Source organism: Amblyomma americanum, chromosome 10 (genome assembly GCF_052857255.1).
Source record: "Amblyomma americanum isolate KBUSLIRL-KWMA chromosome 10, ASM5285725v1, whole genome shotgun sequence".
Taxonomy (NCBI): Eukaryota; Metazoa; Arthropoda; class Arachnida; order Ixodida; family Ixodidae; genus Amblyomma; species Amblyomma americanum.
The window spans coordinates 12338283-12362156 of NC_135506.1; the positions used below are offsets into that span (position 1 = coordinate 12338283).

General features: G+C 45.8%; 1 protein-coding gene and 1 long non-coding RNA gene across 2 annotated transcripts; both read left to right on the forward strand.

The window, feature by feature from the left end:
* Positions 1–1972: 1972 nt before the first annotated feature.
* On the forward strand, positions 1973–15969 carry LOC144107180 (uncharacterized). The gene is made up of 6 exons (XM_077640185.1): positions 1973–2275; positions 6728–6851; positions 8201–8303; positions 11003–11248; positions 12856–12909; positions 13536–15969. Exons 2-6 carry the CDS (start codon positions 6741–6743, stop codon positions 13586–13588), a joined length of 567 nt encoding a protein of 188 aa, XP_077496311.1. The 5' UTR covers positions 1973–2275; positions 6728–6740; the 3' UTR covers positions 13589–15969.
* A 3705-nt stretch (positions 15970–19674) lies between these two features.
* Positions 19675–20618, forward strand: LOC144107022 (uncharacterized). Its single transcript, XR_013309185.1, has 3 exons — positions 19675–19913; positions 20293–20358; positions 20461–20618. It is a non-coding gene; the product is annotated as an uncharacterized LOC144107022 (long non-coding RNA).
* Positions 20619–23874: the final 3256 nt, after the last annotated feature.

Below are 23874 nucleotides of genomic sequence, written 5' to 3' on the forward strand. Positions count from 1 at the left end.
AAAAGATCGTTCCTCACGTTGTGATAATTGAGAACTGCAGCATCAATGAAACGAGGATTTTTTTAACTTGGTAATGAAAATCCCTTAAAAAACCATCCTGCAGTGAAACCTGCCATGATCAGTTTAGACCACCCCATGACCGCACCTCGGTAAAATATCGCTTATTTGGTTCAAGTGCACAGTGTTCTTTGTTTTTGCTGCAGAAGTGTTCGTCATGATTTATTATAGTTTACACTCACTCCAGCGCACCCTTCGATGAAAAGCAACGTTTCTTTCGCGTCATCGACGGTGTGCGTTTAGATTTTGTAACCAGATGGCGCCAGAGTGTTTCGAATTTCTTGGATGAAGCGGCAACCACGGGCTACTTAAAACTTTCTTCGACGAGGCGCACATTACCTGTCCGGAACAGCTTTGGGCGTGGAAGCTAAAAAGGACGGTACTCCATACTGTCTGGTGAGTGAGGTTGATATTAGTTTTTGGTAAAGCACTTCTGCCAAAGTGCGATCGCCATCACGCTTGCTGATCACGGTTTCCAGCATTGAGACATCGCGATACATAAAAATGGCCGCATGAACTGATTTAAAAATTCTTTCCTGAAATTTTCTACCGTGCTTTTAATAAAACCATTGCCGAATCGAGCACATTAGACATCAAGCTTTCCGTTGGGCCAAAAAAAAATGCATACTTAAAAATCACTGGTCTGTCCCTTTACCACCACCGACTTGTTTTGGGGGGGGGGGGGGGGGGGGGGGGGAGGCACGTGAAGATCGGGTTGTTCAAGTCACTTTTGTGATTAGTGGATTTGCGCAGCCCGTAAATTAGTACAATGAACTCCACCAAGAGTTGCAGTTGCGGATGTGGTGGATTACTTGGATATCTAAATTGCAGAGTATTTGTGTTAGGCTTCTATAACCTCAGACAAAAATAATACGGCTGTTTCTTGAAGAGGAGAGCAGATATAAGGCTCAGCTGTCTAGCATTCAGCAGTCTAGCAAGCTGATGTTTTTCGGGCTACGGAAAGCGCGCGGAAATTAACTGAATGCAAAGCGTCTGTGGGAAAGAGGCCTAGTTGATCATGGAAACGCGGATGCCGCAGCATCCAAGGAAGAAATGTGGCCTTTCGAGAAACAGTGAGAATTTCAGAACTAGCAATATTTACACCGTGCTTTGTGAAGCATCTATACAACATAGAGGAGTACTTTTCCTAGTAATTTCCACCCAAATCCTCATTGACAGTAGAGATCAATTTCGTCTGCTGCTTTCCCCGTTTTAGGTTAATGCTGAGAAAAGTTACAGTTCGCTCGAAACTTTCCAATTTGATAACTCCTTCTTAAGCAGCTAGGCCCTCCGCATTTGTAGCTGGTTATTTTTGCCTGCAGAACACAGGGTTAGTGCGACGCGCAGAGATAAGTCGGTTTTCACGCAAGAACAAATTTTGTTCGATTTTTCCCACTTAAGACCAAAACGTCCTTCTGCCATGTACAGTTCAGGGAAAAGCAATTTACAAAACAAAAAGTTTACGTGCGTTTGTCATTAATACTCATTGAATAATCTTTGCTTTATTAAGTTTCCTTACATACAGTCGTTAGCCATACCTATACGAGGGCGGTAGTTCACCAAAAGCCTAGGTAATTTTATTGCTCAGACAGTATTGTGAAAAACAATCTAAAACTGCGCCACATCTGCGATTTGCTGCTTTTACATGCGCTCTTCTGAAAAATGGGCTCAAAATGCCGAGCGAAGAAACTACACATTTAAACGAGATAGGTGGCAACACTTTAATTCATTATTAATGGTTTCACACTTATAATGACCACGTAAAGGTGAGTCAGGCACTGTCACACATTATAGAATTCACTTCGAAAAGTAGAGCACTGTGGCCCCCCCCCCCCTGTTTTTTTGTTTTTGGTCACGTGGCGGCGGCCCCACTCAAACGGCATATCTTTGCACTGTGGCTCACGGCAGAAGAATTTTCAGGTGTTACACGAAAACAATAAGCGATAGTAACCTAAAGTCGAGCGATAATTGGCGCTGTGCTCGCTACAGGCTGCGCTGATGTCAGAGAGCCTTATCGCATCTCACAACAGTTGACGTTGTACAACGGGCGGCTTCTGCCGCTCTTGTGTGTTGCGGCTACCCTCATTTCTGCTGGTGGTGCCTAAAGTTGAGGTCCTCAATTTCAGTGAGCTTGTACCGTGCTGTCTGTCACCATCTGAACCGTCGTGTCCAGCCCCACTCTCGGTGGCCTCTAGCTGCAAGGAACGTGCACAACCAGGTAATGTATTACTGACGATTTATGATAGATGAAATCCGCTGACGAAAAGATAAATTTATGGTGATAAAAGAAATAAGTGATTCGCACGCCACTTCGTCACCTTGTGTATAGTCTTGTGGCATTGTCTCTATATGTTAGTTCGTACTGCCGCAGTGTTTCAAAGTGCAATGCGCATTTGAGCAAGACAATTCGTTCTACATAACCTTATTAGGGATTTGCAAGTATTTATTTATTCGGAGCCTGAGCAGCCAACAAGCAAAGTAAGGTCGGAAAGATGAGAGTTCGTGATTGTGCTTATGCAGTAGTAACTGGATGTACAATTAATTTAATTCCCAGTGCATCTGCCTTTTTCACAGTGAGTAAGAGCAGTGCAAACAATATCTTGAAGCACTACATGTTTGCTAGGTTGCTTTTATCACACGAGTCCAGTGTTTCATACATGGCAATACGGGTACGTTTGATATGCCCGTCAGTCGCTGCATTTGGAATTATACGGATTGAATCCATGTCACTGCTGTCAATTTTTTTACTTTATTTATATGTCGTGTTCTCATGTATCAAGTTCAGTGTGCCCTTGTATGTCTTCGTTCCTTAAATATCGTTAGTATGTTTGGCTGCCCTGTTAATCTCGGGGAACTGTGCCCAAGTGGTTTCTCCGTGACTGCATACCCTTTCGTATGCATCAAACGTAAATCATCTGGCTTTGGCTACGAAGTATAGGTGTCGTTGGATAAATTTGTTTCCAGCAAATAATTTCCTCATCATGTGTTAAATTAGTTTCTTGTAGTGCGTTAGCCCTAGAGTTTTACTAGGAAGCTGGGGTGGCCCGCTTAGGCGGGAAGTGGAACAATTACGTCACACGACCTTGTTGCATCATTACAACCTCCCCAACTAAATGTGAGAAAACTGGCCACCGTGGCAGGTGGCAATTAAATTTCTGATTGGTCGCGAGGTGTTGCTCGGGAAGAGCAACCCGGGTCGCAAAAGCCCCCTCGATGGCCTGTGCGGGACTCTTAACAATAAAGTTAAAATAAACATAACATATAGTGCTAGCCTACCTATGTCGCTTTTGGCCTAACCATGCCAAATCGCTTTGTCATTTTTTAAAGATATTTTTTTTAACAAAGCCACAACTGATATTGATACGATAAGTGCCGATACGTTCACGTGAATGAGAAATACGTGAGCAGGCCTGTTCTTCTTATTTTGCGTTTGACGCGACAAAAAAAGAAGCAGTGTGCATGGTAATCCCAGAGTTCAACACATATAAGAAATCAGGGATATTTCTATATAAGTGGATTATAAATTTCGTAGGTTGAAGCACGTCTGTTTTTCTCGCCAGACTCAGAAGTTGCCTTCGTGACGGTCAGCTTCGCCTCGTTAACTGCGCAAAACCTTGGTAAAGAAACTTCAGGCGCCTCTGTTACGGCCGGTTAATTTGAAAAGGAGCGGGAGAGGTTTAGTTTTACTGTAGTGGGACTTTAATAAAAATTGTTTTAGCGTCAAAGCGCTTTCACTAGCAAAACTGAGAAACCCGTGGTATAAGGACCGCCTCAACCTTTGACCTTTGATGGGGCAGCAATGAAGGCCTTGCACAGCTGCTCCGACAAGAGGTGGCAACGGCATCCCCCCTGACTCTCCGCGCTCTTCTGCCGACTCCCCTCTCCCTGTGCGCTGATAGCGCGACTGCGGCAACAGCCGTCCCTACATCCGCCGTGGCTCACGCAACGCCGTAGCAAGAGGTGTGTGAAGTGTGTGGGAGGCTCGCAGACCGGCCGCGAATCTGCCTCTTCCAACATATTCTCTCCCTCGGTCTGCCCGCCGCTTATTCCTCTAGGAAACGGAGTATTCGTCATGGAGGGAAAAAAGCGCCTCTATGCTCTTCGCCTTGCGTCGCCGGCGCGCTCCGCCGTCCCCGCTCACAAGGGTACCTCGCATCGAGGCCCTACCCGCGCCCGACGCGCGAGAGTCATCGGCACCGGAATCACGCGAGCAACTGCGCGGCGGTGATGGACGATTGCTGATTGTGCCGCGTCTTTTCATGCGGTTGCCTTTGAGGCGGTTTTGCCCCAAGTGCTTTCGCTCGTCCTACTTGGTTTAACTTTGTTAGAAACACTACCATATTTTTTTTTTAAATCGTCCCGGCCCGCGCCACTTAGATATACCGGGCTCAAGATAATTAAAAAAACAAGAAATGGGATTGCTAAAAAAATGAAGGGACGATGGCACTTCTGATGTGGCAATTTTGCTAAAACAGTTGGATTTACGATCGATGCATATTACCTTCAGACACTTTTACAGTGCGTGCGTTTTTTCCTTTGATACTATTACCCTAAGCGGTGCCTTCACACGGCACAGAATTTTTCTGGAGAATTAAGGTGGGCGGAGCTTGGTGGGTAGGTGATGGATGCCGCTTCTGTAGGGTGGTGTTGTGGTGGGGAGACGGGTTCAAAAGCGGAGGTGGGTGGGTAAGCAGTCCTCTAACTTAGGAGTACGAAGGATAGGTAGCTGGTAGGTGGTGCCTCTTGAAGGTAGTTTCCTTTCCCATGCTTGTCTTTGAATTCGATATCATAGTCGCTTTTTCGTTCGTTTTTGAGGGTGGCGGTAGCTAGGCGGGTCACTAATAGGTGGAGCTCAGCTTATGGACGGCAGAGTTGCGTGGTTCGTTGTTGAATGGCGCCTCTGGAGGGTCAATGCTGAGGGGGGGGGGGGGGGGGGAGATCGAGAGTAACGGCAGGTATGTGGGTGGAGAGTACCTTGGTTAGAAGGGATACCGTGAGGATGTGGCTGGTTGGTGGTGACGCTGCAGCGGAGGCTTTGGCCATCAAGGACGGCTTTAAGCAAAGTGAGAGTAGCACTGCTTGCGCATCGAAAAATTGCAGCTAAGAGAAAACTAGAATAAAGTAATCCTACTATCAGCGTAGCTATGTATTATATATTTAAGTAGTTAAGTATAATGGAATTAAGTAGTTAAGTATAATGCAAGGGAACCAGATCAGCAGAAAAAAATCTTTAATGAAAACACTGTTGTCTTGCAGTGTAAAGAGGGCGTACAGCCACAGTCAAGACTGCTCAGGTCCCATGAATTGCATGATGCTTAAGAGAAACCAAAATGGGGCGCTAAACCTGCCCCTTAAGGGCACGAAGCGATAGCGTTAATGGGTAAATGCCTGTATATGCGAAATTGGTCATTCTCTAAATATTCAGAGATCCCTGTTAGTCCTCAAACCACTCCTGGCGCAGTGGTGCAGCAGTTGAGTGACAAGACATTGACCTGCGATGGAAGATGTTGCCACTGGTGGGGATTGTGCGACCCGGGTTGCTCTTCCCGAACGACCAATCATTAACTTAACTGCCACCTGACAGTGTGATCCAATTTCCCACAATCAGGTGGGCAGATTGTGATGACGCCACAAAGTCACATGACCTAGATGGCCGACTTAGGTAGTTTCACCGGGCATTTTTCACTCCCAATGCCGACGACGATGCCGCCGCCGGGTTTTGTGCAAAACGGCAGCGTTTATAGAGGTTAAAAGTTGGGCTGGTTGGTGCATGATCTTGTGGCAGGAACAGCGCAGCACGAGACAAAGAAGGCACAGGCGGGACATCGTCGTGTCCCGCCTGTTTCTTCTTTGTCTCGTGCTGCTCTGTTCCCGCCACAAGGCAGCGTTTACGCTTTGGTGTTAAAAAGAAGAACTAAAGAACTCCACTGAGGAATAATCAGGTTAAAAACGAGAAGAATGGAACAAATGTCTGACATGAAGACGAGGGAAGAAGTAGGCGAGCTGATGTGATAGTCATCTTGGAGCTGGCAGCGTGAAAACTAGCGGATGAGAGAACGGCAACACACTGGACAAATCTTCTGCAAACCTTGACAACTCGTTCCCCGCACGCCCCGCGACTGAAGTACACCATCTCGTTTCCAAGCGCAATTTCTCGCCGATGCTGTGTGAGACGAAATCTCTTAGTCTTTTATTATGGCGAACGAAGGAGTTTATTGTCCCAATTGAAGCGACTCAGGCTATGAGGGACGCCGTAGTGGAGAGCGCCGGGTAATTTCGACCTCCTATTTGCTGCAACTCTGCATATGATGCTATTAACCTGCGCGTGCGCGAGTAATCACATGCAATTCCCTTTTTTTTCGTGTTCAACAAAGCGGAAGGGCGATGAGTTTTTATTGATTCTCTTTTTGCCTATGTTCATAAAAACGCCTACAGTTTTGGCCACCCTTGGGGACGAGATGGTGTGACCCAACCTCCTCTTCCTTCGAGAGTACGTCCAACCTAAAGCACAACAGGGTCACGTGACTCAAGAATGCGTTATTATCATTGTGAACAACCGTCTTACCTTAGACGAGGAAATAGCCACTTAGAACCCTTCGCTCTGTCAATGTGTCCTTACAAGCGTTGTTTCCTTGTGCTCTTCTCCTCATGCTGGCCTAATTTTCGCCAGGTGAACGCTGAGGATGACAGCGGCTAACGACACCGCCGGCCAAGCGCAGCCTGAAGTGGCCGCTGCTGACGCTGCTAGGACTGGCGATAGAACTACTGTCGCCGACTGGCTCAAGGAAAAGAAGGTGAAATATAAGCAAGCGATTCACCGCGGGGGCTCAGTGGCTACGGCATTCGGAAGCTGGGCAGGAGGTTCAGGAAAGGAATCAGCGGCGTAATTTCAGGGGAGGCGAAATATGAAAATCACCCGTCTTTGGTTCGATGACAATGGAACGTTAAAGAAGCCTAGATGGTCGAAATTAATTCCGACCCCTACATTACGGCGATTCTTTCTCTCGCCGCCATTTCAACCCTTTTGTCAGCGATAGCTGTTAGGCGCCCGTCCCTGGCTTTCTCGTCGCCGTCGGCGTAACCAGCGGGTGCTAGCGCCAGCAAAATGTCCCCAAAACTAAACGCGTAAACAGCTATGGCTGCACCTCGCGTTACACAGTCGTAACCATCCAGTGAGTTTTTTTTATTTATTTCTTCTCTAACAGTGAGTCTCGGGTGTCTACTCTGAGTGTGACAACTACTGCTCCTGTCCAGTTCTCATAAAAAGTTACCTGTATAAAATTTTAAAATTTATTAACCCAAGACACACTCCATGAAGCTTGGTGAACAGCAAGAATCGCCATCTAGACAGTCAGTCGATCGATCGATCGATCGATAATTCTATCAATCAATCAGGCAGTCAGTCGATCAATCAATCGATCGACACATTCAACCATCATTTGATAACTTAGATCATCTATTGGTAAACATAAAACATAAATGATTATATCATGGGCAATCTCGTTTCGTGCGTCCTCAGTTCGATTTCGATCATGGCCTGTCCAGCCAAAATGGAGCCCGATCTGACCAAGTGGCCGTGATATTCGGCTGTAATACCGACTGTGTTAAAGAAGTGTGTGCGAATACCGCGTGTATAGACCTGAGAAACAAAATGCAAAAAAAGAATGCGTTAATCACCACCAGTGACTGGATCGCGTCCACTGCAGAACAAAGGCCTCTTCCATTGATCTAGATCCAATTGACCCCGTTTCAGACTAACAGCGACCACCCTCTACCTGCTAACTTTCTCTAATCTCGGGTCCCCATCTGACTCGGTCGCTCCTAGCTAATTTTCTCTTGTCTTCTAATCCACTGTGTCGGTTAAACATCACCATGAGCCCAAATACGCCCACTGCGGGACATCCCTCCAATTCACCCTGTCCTCATCCCTGCAAACTCCATGACGTAAACCGGCCACCTGACTTTCTGCCACCCTTGCTGCCCTAACATACCATCAGTTATGTATTCTGTCGGTTACCTGTGTATTTTCGCTATGGTATGCGATACCCGCTAACTTATCTTGCATGCAGTTTTGACTTGCTTCTCGTCTTTGGATGAATAAAGAGCACCGCTTTATTCTAACTTGTTTCCTATAATCACACAGGTGCTGCCCCGCTGGGTGTGGATAGGCCTGTCTGTTTTGATGGTCACTGTAGTCGCCATCGCTGTCGCTGCATATTTTGCCACCCAAAGGTCAGGTGTAAAAGGTGGGTGCTTTTCCTGTACTACCGCGGACAGAAGCCTCCAGGGCGCTTGAACTGCAAACGACGATTACAAATTTCTTATCAATGGCGCTAGACCACGCTTGTAGGGATAAAGGTCACTGCGGCGAGTTGGGCGTGTTGGTACATAGTTTTCTGGAAAAGCAGCGCTGAACAGACGAGGACAGAGACGAGGCGACAAGGACGGGCGCTGAAGGACGTCAGCGCCCGTCCTTGTCGCCTCGTCTCTGTCCTCGTCTGTTCAGCGCTGCTTTTCCAGAAAATAAAGGTCACATTCGCATACTTTAATCATTGGTGGTCAAATGTGCTGACTGCTCAAGAACTATGCACCCCTGCCCCCAAATCGCCTTTCGTGCGTCTTGGGGTCTTCTTAGTCTTACAGCACATATAGATTAAGAAGAGGTAGAAAATTATTTTAATCGATGATGGTGACATGGAAAAAATGCTTTGAAGTGGAGCACGTAACTGCGAAAGGTGTTGCAGTTCGCACTCATCTCGACATACATGGTAAAAATCGCGATATGAATTCTCTTGAAGAGGATAAGCATTTAAGCGGCATAGAAGCGATGTAATGGTAGAGATACATTGGGTTTACTTTGGGTTTATTGACTCATGCAGGGCAACTGCCGACACCGCATTGTAAAGCTAACCTCACCTGCACATTAACACCAGCACCACCACCTACACCCTCACTTCCTTGAGGGCAACCCAAAAATTCTGGACAAAACATTTTTGAACGGGAAAAAATTTACAAATGCAATTTTGTCTTATATTGTAAGACAACTACGTGTATACGTGGGGTTTTATTCAAGAGAAGTTATCACGACAACTACGTGTATACGTGTGGATTTATTTTTCACTGCTTGTTTCCTGCCTTTCAGATTGCAGCTAAATTTGTATTATATATTCATCTGTGCACTCATATTGTTTTTTTTCTTCTCCCGCTACACTAATGCCCGCAAGGGCGCTGTAGGTATGTAAATAAATAGAAAACAAATAAATTTCACTATAGGAATCAATATATCCGCAGGTCTCTCTTCGACAGGCTTGATTTCTTTTGCTATGACATTTCTGCTATCGTCGGAAGAGTTCTCCATTGATTTTCTATGGCAGTCTTAACTGTTCCATGCAAGCGACGGAAAAGTTTAAAAGAAATATTTTGAAACATAGCGGAAGAACGCCCCCCCCCCCCCCCCCCCCCCCAAGTCATGCGAGAAGAAAATATTTGGTTGCTAAACCTTTTCTCGTTATCAGAGCCAGAAGCTAATCATGAGACAAAATTATTAACTCAAAAGTTTTGATGCCATTCGCTTGTTTCGCGCAGTCCAACATTGAAAAGCGGATATAGTTTACTATTGTCGTCGGTCAGCGGAGTAATGAATCATGGCGCGCAATGCGTTGGTTAATTCTTGAGGACGGCTGCTTTTTAAGTTGTAACCTACAATAGAAATCCAATTCCCTTCCTCTCCTCACGTACACATGCACACATCTTGCACCTCGGTACTGCAAGCTCAACTTTGTCCGTCATATAGCGGTGTAAAAACGAGGAATGTGCAGCTTGCTCGGGAAGAGAATTGTTATTGTTTGCTTAACACTTCACACCGTGTGATGAACATGGGGCAGTGTTACACTGTGGCCCACTCCGCTGTGTGTACAGTGGATCTTTGTCGTCATAAAGACGATAATTGCGGTTTTCACAGGCGCAGTCTGCCCCTGGCTGCTTCTCACGTCATTGTCTTCGTTTAGTGTGTTTAATTAACTTGGCGGAAACAGACACTTAAACTGTTGTTCGACGTTCCAGCAGCCGCAAACGTCCGAGTACGGTGACGAGCCACAGTTCAACAGCTATAAGTTTTCCTATCAAATCTTAATTGTGAAACTACAAGTATCAACCCCCCACCCCTGAAGAAAAAAATGGCGGTTGATTTGCGTAGTAAGGCAGAATGCTAGTTGGGTTCTCAAGCACCTCTGTGTTCCCTTCTGTTCCGGTCTTCGGATTCGTTGTTCACGGATGGAAATTGTTCGGATAGCGATAATGGGTCCATGCCCATATATGCGAAATTAGTCATTCTCTTCTGTACATTCATTCTCTACTGCACATTCAAAGATACTTGGGAGTTCTCATACCACTTCTGGAGTAGTTGTACAGCGGCGAGGCGATGCACCACTGCCGTGCGCTGGCAGGTGCTGCCACATTTTGGGCTTGTGAGACCCCGGTTGTTTTTCCCGAGCAACCTCTCGCTTCCAATCATTGGTTGGACTGCCACCTTGCCGGGAACTTGATTACTGTGACGTTCCTGGCTATAAAAATGATGATGATTGCGATTTTTATGGTGCAAGAGCATCTGAGGCTAAAGAGTGCCATGGCACAAGGTATTTTTCTTCTTCCCAAGGTGGGGCACAGAACTATTTCTCAAGCATTTCACCCTAAATAAGCCGAGCACCAGGCAGGGGAAAAATTGTACCCATTGTATCACCGGTGGGTACCTGGCAACACTGGGGATCTAACCCCGCACCTCCCGCATGCGAGGCGGATGCTCAAAAGACTAGGCCACCGTTGCGGTCTTGGCTACAAAAATACAACATTACTTCCATCGTAGCTCCTCCGTCGATCTCGGCACCCGCAAAGGATAATAGCGATTGAGGTAGCTAATGTTTATTTTATCCTTTACTTATCTTTGCAGTTTACCTTGGAGATTACGAGGAGATTGCTTTCTACGAAATCACAAGGCCGCCACCGTATCTCACACTGACCAAAGTTGAAAAAGAAGAATGCGCGAAAAAATGCTCCACTGAAGTCAAGTTCAACTGCGAGTTCATACAGTTTTGTGCGGCCGAAGGAGAAGCCCTAGGAGTTTGCGATTTGTTCACCGGCAACGATCTCGGACTGCGCTCAGTTCATTCGGACAACTGCACCATCTTTACCAGGGGTACGTGTTTCCTTTGTTCGCGTAGCACTTGAAGAAATTGCTCAACCCAACTTTGGACAATCGGCTTTTGGAGAAATCTGAAGCTTGTCGCTAACAACGCGACCTTGGGAAAAGTGTTGCCGCCTGAGCAAATGCAGGTCATTGCCCTGGGAAATAAAATGCTTTTGTACTTTTTTCCTGTTCGATGGTAAATAAGCAAAAATATATATCATTTACATCCTGATGTTAACAGCGCAGAACGTAGGCGGTACACGGGACGATGTAATTAGGTCAGCGCTCGTTGTGAGTGCTTCTCTTCTTGTGTCCCGTTTGCGTATATGTCATAACAAAACATCAGTATATGTCATGATTTAAATACTTCAAATACGCCGGGGTTTTGAGGTGCTAGAGAACTACGTCACACATTGCCGTACCCTGCAGGTGAGGGCACAGGCAATAGCTGGAACTGCAGCGGTTTTATGAGTCCGTTTCTGACTATCATATAATTCAGATCATATTCAGTAAAATGCCTTTATTACTGCATTGTCCAATGATTGTCTATGTGTGAAAGTTAGCCCGAAGTGATGTTGAAGCGGCGGCGAGGTTGTTTCTTCGAATTTTGGTTTTCTCTCTGCATGTGACGAAGATGTTTGCTTCGAAACGCCTCCGTCTTTTTACGTAGAAAACATTTTCTGTAATCTCGGCCAATATAGTTCAGAAAGTGAATTGTGCGTGTGTACGCACGTGCACGCGTGATTACCTGTTAGCGAAGAATGTTCATGGTCACCTTCCGGTTATACGTACGTTATCAGTGCAAGCGTGTGATCGTCGTGATAGGCCAAACAACATGGCTGCCCTGGCTGTGAGGGAAAAGGCATGAGAGAGAGGTAAGCCAGGACCCACGCGAGAGTTTCGAGAGTCACGGCAAGGTCTGAACAGGTGGTTGTTGTGTCCACGTCCACGTACTTTTGACATCGCTTCGTTATTCGCAAACAGGCAAATGTCGGCTGTTGCTTAATGTTTCTACAAAAACAATGAGCCGCCGCAGCGGCTCAGTGGTTATGGCGCTCGGCTACTGACCCGAAAGACACGGGTTCGATCCCGGCCGCTGCAGTCGTATTGCGATGGAGGTGAAATTCTAGAGGTCCGTGTACTGTGCGATGTCAGTGCACGTTAAAGAACTCCAGGTGGTCGAAATTTCTTCAGCCCTTCACTACGGCGTCCCTCATAGCCTGAGTCGCTTTGGGACGTTAAACCACTATAACCTAAACCAAACAAAATCAATTAATAAATAAACCCTTCGAGTAACATTCTAATGCTCGAAAAGGAATTGCATGGTTGCAACAAAGTATTCAGGAAAAATCTGGCTTTAATAAACAAAAATAATTATTATAACATGTATTTATCTAAGCTAACCTAAACATCCCCTTCTCTTGTCCCCCTTCCTTCTTTCTTCGTCCTCCCTTGTTAAGCACGGGGGCATTTCGTTGACCATTTCCTGGCGATCGCTTCTTGCTCGTGAGCAGTAATTCTAAACGGTCACATCTAGGTGCTTGGTGTGTACACTTTTTTTGTGAAACTAAATTGTGTTAGTGACTAGTAATGAAGCAATCTTCTGCTGTGCGCAGGTGATCCCGCGCAGTTTCACATCCCACATGGTGGAGCCTCGCCGCTCAACAAAGGTATGACTTTTACTCGCAAAGACACTAACCAGCTTGAACCAAATATGCACCAGCTTATTTCCATGGGCAGGATCCGGGCCGAAGAAATTACAGAAAAAGAAAACCGGCTGTCGTGCGCGATATTTATTGCGTGCACTGCAGCCTAAAATCTGCAGCATGGATGAGTGCTGTGTCTATGCATATGCGTGCAGCTCCAGTACGCGTCAGTGAATCCCAATGACCGCCAACACTCCGGCTAAAACTGTCCTAGGGGCACTCGGACCCCCTGATGTCTGCAGTGAGGTTGCGGCGCGGATTTTACAAACCTGTGCAAATTAGACTAGAAGAGTAAATGCCAAGAAGTTGTAGCAGTAAACGTATCGCGTAAATTGATTAGTGAGCCCTCCAGGTGAAGTAGCCCGACGCACAGTATGTGAGCATAGGCTGGCCGATAATACTGCCAGTGCCGGGCAATGGCCTATGAAGAGTACACAAGCACAAAATCCTCTCTGTGTTGTTTTTTTACCGTTTCCTCGCAAGTATAATCACATTTGGCCATCTTTAGAATACATGAGATCGTCCCTTTCGCTATGACGTGCCTGAATGGCAGTCACCGAAATAATATATATCTTTCTTCTGCTGCACAGGTCTATTTGCAACACTGATCTACCTGGCTGCCTTCAAGTTCCTCGTCACCTGAAAGACCGCGCCGTAAAATGGCTGGAGAAGACGAAATACTGCTTGCTGGTCACCGACAAATGGAGGAACGCAACAAAATCGCGGGGACTTTCCTTCACGCGTAGTTCTCCATTTCGGAGGACAGCTGAATGCTGAAGACCACCGCTTCTACGAGCTGCTTTTAAATGCTTTGCGGCGTGCTTTCGCTCATTTGGGCTTTAGTTTATTCTTGCTTCGTTACGCCACTTAGCAATGTTTTTCTTGGCACTAAATGGGAACTATGCGGCAACATGGTAACGAGGACGCAATCTGCTCTAGCTACGCCTGTTAGTGATCGTCTTAATAATCAGTTAGAAACGGGTTCGTTTTTTATCAGATGTGATATCTATTGCCTGGCACGCTATTTGATAATGATATGCGGCTCCGATCTGGCGAGGGCTAGAAAAATCTCAGCATATAAGCAGGAGGATATAGCGTGTCACGTCCTCATTTTGAGCACTTGTTTATCATTTAGGAGTCAACAGGAACCTGCATTCCTTCCGGCCATGGTCAAGCTATCGTGTATTAGGCAAGTGTGTGCCAAATTCTCAAGGCAAATTATGCGTTTCTTTATGCGTCAAGATGCATTCCTAATTCACAGAACTTTTCACTCTTGCATGATACCGCTTATAGCAGCGGCTCATTTGCAGTCACAGCGCTACTAGCAGCTTCGATAGTACCATTTAACAGTTTAAGATGGGTAAATTTGCTCTTTTCAATCTATCTACACTGTGTGTGTACATGGAACATAACGGAGCCCTCAGGGAATATGCGCTGTTATGCGAGAAACAACTTTCAGTCTAGCTAGCATCAAAACACTTCATTTACCGTAATTTCCGGACTACAGTGAGAACCCGGTGCATAGTGCACAGGTATGTTTGGTGAAAAAGAATTGTTCTTACTAAATTTTCTGCCCCAGGTACACAGCCGGCAGGAGCAAGAGGTGCAACCAGCGCAAATTAATGTGCACGCACAGTGCATGTAACCTCGTACTAGGATAAGCGCTGGGAATTACATTCGATGATAACGCAAAGCAATTACTCTATAGACCACACCTATAGATAGTCAGCAAAGTGCAAAATTTCAAATTTTAAATATCTATCACCCGTAGGCTGTACACCGGAAATTGCGGAAATTTCTTTTGTGCTTTTTGGGTGCATTATTATTGGATTTTTGCATTTAGTACATTTTTGCTCCACCAGGAATAACAGAGATGGTAACAGGTGGCGATGCGTGCACCTGTCACAGCGCACACGCGACAGGTGTAGGGCTGGTCCTGCATGCTACTACGCTAGTATGTCTCAGCTACGCGGAAGCTCTCTAATTGCAGGTGGCGACGGAATCAACGGAACTGTACTATTCTAGGCGGAAGAGTGGTACCATTCAGGCTTCATGTTTACAAAATTTGGTGTTGGGGGCATTTATTTACATTATTTTTTACAGCAAATATTTTAAAAGAATCTCCATTGCATCCGTTGCACGTGTTATGCTACGCAGGACTTGAGTATTTAACGACACTCAAAAACTTTTTCGAGAGTACATAAAAAACTGCATGGTAGTCTAAGCTCTCCCTCATTACCAGTCTTGTGCCTGTTTATTTCTCATTGATATTTGTTCCCTTCACTGAGCTGCAACAAACCTTTTATGACGTGATCATGTTCGTGAATTCGCGGTTTGTGAAGGAGAGCGATGTGGAAGGGATGAGAAGCTTCGTGAAGAATATCCGGAGAAAGGCAGCTTGTGCGTGGCTCTCTCGTCGTACATAAGAATACCCACACGTGCCAACTGATCTTGTAATCTCTTTCAGAATTCTTGTTCTCTTTCGTATAGAAATACCGTCACCAGGAAAAAAATGCTGAATTAAATTGATGTAATTTTACCCTAGAATCAAATTAAAGCCAGTTCGGGGAGCAACACGTTCGTGCAATAATTCCCTTCTTCAGCGACATGGTGACAGACAAAAGGCTTCTAAAGATCCCCGAACCAATGTGCGAAAGTATGTTACATAATAATGCTTTCATTTTTGTTCACACATTCATGATGAGAACATCGCTATCTATGTCGAAGAGAAGAGAACGTTCACTTGAGTGAGTTCAAACGTTTTCACGCGAGATACCTAAGCAATAAAATCTTCTTGGAGTTGGATTTTGAACTTTGTCCATTGAAAATCATCTGTATTATTCCGTGTTTATTTATTATGTCTAAGACATGTCGAAGTGTGCTGATTGCTGTCTCGTGTGCGAAAGTTGCCATGCTTCTCAGAGTTTTGTATTCGGGAAGAAAAAGAAATGTATTATTTTTCTGCAACGTATATTTTTCTGTCAATAAACACTGATTGGCTGCGTTGCTTTACATGTCTAGAGGTTTTGTTCATGACTCGGGTTCACGCATTGTAAAATAGATGTCTTGAAATCCATAGAAGCTGCATCCTTAGTGGCCAAACAGTGACGCGAGGGGGGTGGCGGTGTGGAAAAGAAAGGCTTAGTAATCGTCGACATCGTCGACAGTAAACGTCCCCGCCTGAGCTGTGTCACGAGAGAAGGCATAGAAAATGGAGAAAAGGAAGGAACAAAGCAAAATGCATTAGCAAAAATCTCCGGATGAATTGCAGCCGCTCGGGCTTCCTGAACGTGCGTAGATCTAGCGCATCAGACGAGAAATTTTCGCATTTATCTTGAATAAAAATGTGCTTCACTGTGCTGCACAAGCTGAGACTAGTGCCGGTGAATCAATACCGGCCTGGACCGTCTTAGGATTAACGACGAAACGACAGTTACTTATCATCAGTTTCGAGAAAAGGTGACAAAAAATTATGCATTAAAGCGAAATTTGATGAAGCCGTGCTTCTCAGTCTTATTAAATGGCATGAAACAAGTGAAACTGCGCCTCGGGCCAGTTCCTGTAAGTGATCGAGCAACAAAACACACAGGCAATGTCAGACATTCTTTTGAAGTTTTTGACGACGTATACCTCCGGCGGATGACTGGATAGGTATATAGATAAATTTAATGAAACGAAGGCAGAGAGGTAGGCAAGATAGATTGATATCTGGCCTTCTACTCTGCACCGGGGAAGGGGAGGAGAAGAAAAAGCGTCGTGATGGGTGACGATGTGGTGAGAAGGGGAAATGAGAGTATGTGCACGCACATTTGATGGCATCACAACCGTGAGTCGAGGCCCGTGTCACTCAAAAAACGCGAAAACGCCCGCACTGTCTGGGCTGCTTGCCAACGCTGCGGCCAAGCGCCTAGCGGTAAGTCCTCAGAGAGTGGCCTGCTGTCCAAACGCTTCAAGGAAGCAGCCAACATTATACCCCTGTCACACGGACATTTCAAAGGTCTTCGAACCGATAGCCTATCGACTCAAAGGCGATCGAGCGCTGCTACACGGGCAGCTTCAATGGCTATCGAGTCAACAGTCTATCGAGCCAACGGAGCAGAGCGGAATTCCATCGAGATTTCGAGGGCCTTTGAGCGCTGCCCATCGTTGCTAGCGTTGCTTCGAGTGGCGCCAAGAACACTTTCGTACACGACACATTCACGGTACAAAAGCATGAACAAACATTATTCGCCTAAAATTTAATGCAAGCAGTCTGTGCAATAATTTTAAAATTATATCAAACTGGTTTTAAGCGCATAATTTTTGCGTTGCGGTCTTTGCGTTGCTTGCGTACTTAGCCGGCTTAGCATTGACAACATGGCGGCGCCCTGCCCGCCCGTTTCACAGCGATAGCAGCTTCGTCGCTAATCCCTCAAAGCAATATCGTGTTATAAGCTGTTGTACTCGCCTTCCGTTTGCCCATTCTTACCCTCGCATAAAGTTTCAAGAGACAAATAGCTGTTTTTCAGATATCAAGGCTATTTCCCAGGTCTTAAGCCTGACGAAGCAGCTCTCCGACGCAGTTGGACACCTGACAAATTACGGCGGCGAATTGCAGCCATTTTTAGTAATGGCGGCACATCGTAAAAAAGATGAACCGTCAATTTGAAGTCACTCCAAAATGTGTGTGTATCACGTGTTACACGTGACATTGTTCCATCCAATCAGATATCAGGAAGCGGCCATTCTCAGTGTACATCTATTTTCTCTAAATTGGCAAGTCGAGCGCATGTGTTGTCATACATACCACCTGTACCTTCTTTTTCCCTTCACAATCACTTATATTCTTAGCCGGGCAGCAAGAATAGCACTTCTGAAAATGTTTTTTTTTTTCAATGCTACGTCAGTTTGACGTCAGCGCGAAAAGTGCGTATGCAACAGACGATGATTGACACCCACTTTGCCCTGCCTTGTCCCTGACTGACACTTCTGACAACCAATCAGAGAGGCAACATGGCGCCGACCGGCGAATGTGAATATCGAGAATAGACCCCTTGGTTGCAGCAGTCACTGACCTGCCATTATTACGACAGGTCGGAAGAACGATTTGGCTTGGCTTTCCGTTATTACGGACCAGGTGAAAACAACGCCGGCCCTGAACCCTTTACCAGCCGCGGTGGCTGTCGTTAGGGCGCTCGGCTACTGATCCGGAGTTCCCGAGTTCGAACCCGACCGCGGCGGCTGCGTTTTTATGGAGGCAAAGCGCTAAGGCGCCCGTGTGCTCTGCTATGTCAGTGCACGTTAAAGATCCCCAGGTGGTCGAAATTATTCCGGAGCCCTCCACTACGGCACCTATTCTTCCTTTCTTTCACTCCCTCCTTTATCCCCTCCCTTTCGGCGCGGTTCAGGTGTCCAGCGATATATGAGACAGATACAGCGCCATTTCCTTTCCCCAAAAACCAATTATTATTATTATTAACCTTTTAAATGCTGTGACTGCTGCAACGGATCGGCGAATATCGAGAATAGGGCCCCAGGTCGAAATAACAAGCGTTATTTCAACCCTTGACGTCGCATCCGGTTAGAACAAAAGACGTCACGCCCGGCAATTTTTTTGCGGTTTGAGCCATGTTTGAGCCGAGCCGAGCATTGCTTTCAGTAGCACTATAGTGCCTAGAAATATAGGCTGCGTTCCAATACTCTAGACGTCTAACAAGACGTCTAGTGTGACGTCTAAGAAGCAGTCTACATGTCCATGTATTGGAACTTGTCTACTGCTCACGCCGCCTCGCGGCATAATAATGTAACTAAAGCTTATGAACAGTTGTACTACTATTTTTCACAAAGTGAGCAATAACGATAATCAAAAACGTGTTTTCAACAAGTTTACACATTTCTTCTGCAATGACTTTGCGCGTAAACCGGACTGGTGGATGTGCCTATCGGTCAGTCTACTTGTAGCAGACGGGGCCGCTCTCCGAAGACGACGCTAAAGAGATATGCGATTATTCTTTTATTATTGATGCTAAACTGTACATGCTCCTCGAACGTGCTCGTCCAGACGGTCCTGCAAACATAAGAAAGAATACGAAAGACTGTAATCAATATGCGCGAAATGCGATACGGCTAATATACACTGCAACAGGAACACACATACGTGACATTAAACCTGCTGTCTGCCGTACGTGGCACTCGGAGACAGCGAGAGAACTACATACAGCAGCGATCTTTAATCCTGCAAAGACAAATCAATTCCCAACATGCCGGTGTATTTGTTCTCAGAGTGTAGAGATAAAAAGGAATGCACGCGAAAGAGTTGATGTAACTAATACAGCAACAGAAGAACACATTTGTTAACCGTCACGCCAGCCGTCTTAACGCCCGTCGAGGAAACCAACGACAGCGACGAGTATTCTCTAAAATCAAGGTGTTAATTAAGATCCGGCATCGTCAGATGCCGGATCACGTAATCAGACCTACAGCGTCCGCTGCTGTAGCAAAGCTCTCAACTGCACGATTTTCTCCTGCGTGATTCACTGCTAGGAATCGCACGTCCACGAAGATTAATTAGCCACTAGTTTGCGTACCAAATAACATAATGGAATGACTCACATTTTTCCTTTCCTATACTCCGTGTACAGTCCGACGCCCGCAAGAGCACGACTCGCTCATCCGCGTACATCAGCTCCGCCATCTTTAGACAGCAAGTTAGCCTGCATCGATGTGGACTTCGGCGAAGCAGTCTTATGAGCTTATGGCTGCGTTCCAATAGTCCCAAGTAGACGGCTACTTAGACGTCTAGCCGGACAGCCGCCATCTTGGGACGCGTTCCATTTCTCGGCGAAGCAGTCTCATAAGACTGCTTCGCCGAAGTCCACATCGGTGCAGGCTAACTTGCTGTCTAAAGATGGCGGAGCTGATGTACGCGGATGAGCGAGTCGTGCTCTTGCGGGCGTCGGACTGTACACGGAGTATAGGAAAGGAAAAATGTGAGTCATTCTATTATGTTATTTGGTACACAAACTAGTGGCTAATTAATCTTCGTGGACGTGCGATTCCTAGAAGTGAATCACGCAGGAGAAAATCGTGCAGTTGAGAGCTTTGCTACAGCAGCGGACGCTGTAGGTCTGTTTACGTGATCCGGCATCTGACGATGCCGGATCTTAATTAGCACCTTTATTTTAGAGAATACTGGTCGCTGTCGTTGGTTTCCTCGACGGGCGTTAAGACGGTTGGCGTGACGGTTAACAAATGTGTTCTTCTGTTGCTGTATTAGTTGCATCAACTCTTTCGCGTGCATTCTTTTTTATCTCTACACTCTCAGAACAAATACACCGGCATGTTGCGAATTGATTTTAGTCTTTGCAGGATTAAAGATCGCTGCTGTATTTAGGTCTCTCGCTGTCTCCGAGTGCCACGTACGGCAGACAGCAGGTTTAATGTCACGTATGTGTGTTCCTGTTGCAGTGTATATTAGCCGTATCGCATTTCGCGCATATTGATTACAGTCTTTCGTATTCTTTCTTATGTTTGCAGGACCGTCTGGACGAGCACGTTCGAGGAGCATGTACAGTTTAGCATCAATAATAAAAGAATAATCGCATATCTCTTTAGCGTCGTCTTCGGAGAGCGGCCCCGTCTGCTACAAGTAGACTGACCGATAGGCACATCCACCAGTCCGGTTTACGCGCAAAGTCATTGCAGAAGAAATGTGTAAACTTGTTGAACACACGTTTTTGATTATCGTTATTGCTCACTTTGTGAAAAATAGTAGTACAACTGTTCATAAGCTTTAGTTACATTATTATGCCGCGAGGCGGCGTGAGCAGTAGACAAGTTCCAATACATGGACATGTAGACTGCTTCCTAGACGTCACACTAGACGTCTTGTTAGACGTCTAGAGTATTGGAACGCAGCCATACTGGCTAGTGTGCGCAGCGCGCGCGTTTCTAACTGGAGGGCGAGGCCCCCGCCGCGATGACTGCGCGGAGAGGCCGCAAGGGGCGCTGCCGGTGGAGTGGGTGTGCCTGTCGTCGGCTGTCGCGTCGATGCCGCAGCCTCGCGCGATTGCTTAGGGCGTGTGAAATCAATGTTTGACAGGCATCATTTCTTAGATTGTGAAGCTGGAAGACGCTAAACGTGAGCAAAAACGTCCTGAGATGTTAAAGGCTAATAGGTAATGCAAAGAGAGGACGTGTTTTGTTCCGTTCTGTCGAAGCGGTTATCAGTCTAACGAAGAAAAGGTGTCTGTTCACTGCACCGGCGGACCCAGCACGGCTCGCTGAATGGGAAAATAAGATCAAGAGGCCAGACAGAAGGCTGACACCGAAGGCTGTCGTGTGCGAAAAACATTTTGAGAACGAATATATCGAAAGATCTTTTAATATTATACGGTGAGCAGCGTCATGAACGAACCCGCCCGAGAGAAGCCACGCCAGAAGCCCGATGCTGTCCCTACAGTATTTGAAAATTACCCAGCTCATCTTGTGCCTAAAAGGACGGTGAAAAGGAAGGTGCGAAACATTTGCGACCAAGGACCGGCACCTAAACAACGGAAGCGAAATGTCGAGCTGGTGGATCCCGAGTTGTGTTCTGCAGTCGACGGCGATGATACGTGGGTTAATTGGCTCTCATTGCGTCTCTCGTGGAGGCGCATCGGAGGAACTCCAGAAGCCTTCCGATTCCGAGCATACAGACATTGCTACAGGACCGGTGTGTGATAGTCAAGCGATACTGCAGATGAAAAATTCCTAGAAAATTTGTTACATTACCTAGACGCATGGCAGCGGCATGCAGAACCAGCTGGGGGCGGATTTCTTACTGAAAACACGGCTTGTGGACTAAGGGTTACGATAAGATGTACATTAGACTTGCTATCTTACCTTAGCTCCACTGTATAGGATACAACTACTTCTTCACATCGCGTTTGAGTCAGGACAAACTGTAGAACGTTTTCGGCATTATAAGGCAGTCATCCGGTTGTAACGACCACCCTACCGTGTCAAAGTTTCTGGTGACTGTTAACTTAATGCCGTTTTATAACCTGGAAAAACCACTGAGAGGTACGAACTGCTCACCAGATGTTATCAAAGCACTCTTGAGTGAAGCACCTGTATCACAGTCTAGCACCAAGGCAGCGCCACTTTTGAACATTATTGATGATTTATTTGACTATGGAAATGTTGATGAAGTCGAGCAGGCAATTGATAGCGTTCTGTTCAGAAATGACCATGCCGGGTACGTAGAAAGGAAAAGTAACGCTGCCTTGATCTACTATGCTGCTGGATATGTGGCGAGGAAGACAATCGGAAAAAACGCATGCCCGCAGTGTGCATCTTGCCTTTGTGTGACACCAAATGACGCAAACATGGATGAGAGTTCTCACTTGACGGCTCATTTTGACAACGGTGGGCTTGTTTACCCTAGTTCCGCCCTGTCCACTGCAGTCAAGCTAATCGAGGGCGAATTCACCGCCTTCTTCAGCAGAAATATTCTGCATGAAGAGAGTTTGCTAGATATCGCCAAGTGCTTACGTTCATTCTCACTGTCGCAGCTTGGCTGCTCTAGCCATGAGAAGGAAAATGTGTCCGAAGTGGTCAAGTTTTGCCTTGTTAGTGTTCAGATATTTTGTTAAGTACCTGAACAAGGAAAGAGAAGGTCAAAGGCAGCGACAAAAACTCCCTAAGTTGCGCCACTGCCAGTAGCCTGAAGTATGAATAATTCTACTTTGTAGTCTTTATGTAGCCCTTTATTTGTTATATAATACAGTACACTGTTGTGTGAATAAATTACGCACTTTACGTTTCATGTCTGCAGTAAATGGAGGCGACCAGATTTTTGTTTTCATATTTTTATGTTTTCAGATATCCGTAGATCTCATGCACGTAATTACCAGTGGCTCGACTCGATCCGACGGAGTACTTAAACAGTGGTATAAAATACAACTTTTTAGAAGCTTGTTTATTCTGGATGGAAATGAGAAACAGGTTAAATTGCTGGCATGCTTTGGGCATGTCAGTCTTTACGTGCGGCATCGAGCTTCCGTTCTCAACATCTCGCTATCTGGTAAAAGGGCTAGTTGAATTATAAGGAAGCTGTTGAGAAAGAAATAAGAAAATGATTGTTTTTAATGTTCTGCATTGTGAAGCACAGCTGTTCTAACATTTTTAACGGAAATATTATTACCTTAACGTATGTCACTATAGTAGTTTTTTAAAGCAATGCAAGTTTTGTGCATTTCTTAAATGCTCTGATTGGGGAAGTTTATATTAAGTTCATTATTCGCCTTCAACAAAATCAGCCCTTTAAAGTCATTTCCAAATATCAGCGTGTATTTTAAATTAATCGAGGGTGGCGCTTTAAATTTCACTGCCATAATGTTCTCGATTTCAACGTTTTAATTTCCAGTGCAATGAACACATCGCACGTTCCTTCAGCTAGTGTGCAGTTTATTGCTTAACCTTATTGTCATTCTTTATTTTCACTTCAGTATGGTCAAATGAAGGCTATGTGGTAAGGGGCTTAAGACTTTCTGAAATAATTTCGCTCTCGAGAGCTTAGTAAATAAAAAAAAAACGGTTGCATGGTTAGTATCGTGTTTTTTGCGGGCGAAAGCAAACTGCTAGAATACGTCAACAAATTGATCTATATTTGGTACTGCAAAATGTGCGCACTGTGAACGAGCTCGCGTAGTTCTTATATTACGAAATATTTTTTTTTTAAAAGAGCGCTCTAAATACAAAAAAGAAGTTTGCTTCGCGCTCCTCCGAGCGCGCGTATCACGGCGCGAATTCAACGCAGATGCACCCACCCGCACAACAGCGCACCAAGCGGGCGCCGCCGGATATCATCGACATCGGGACCTTCGCCTAGCCCGCGCTTGCCACACTAGCCAGTATATTTCTACGCACTATAGTAGCACTATGGCTGCGTTCCAATGCTCCCAAGTA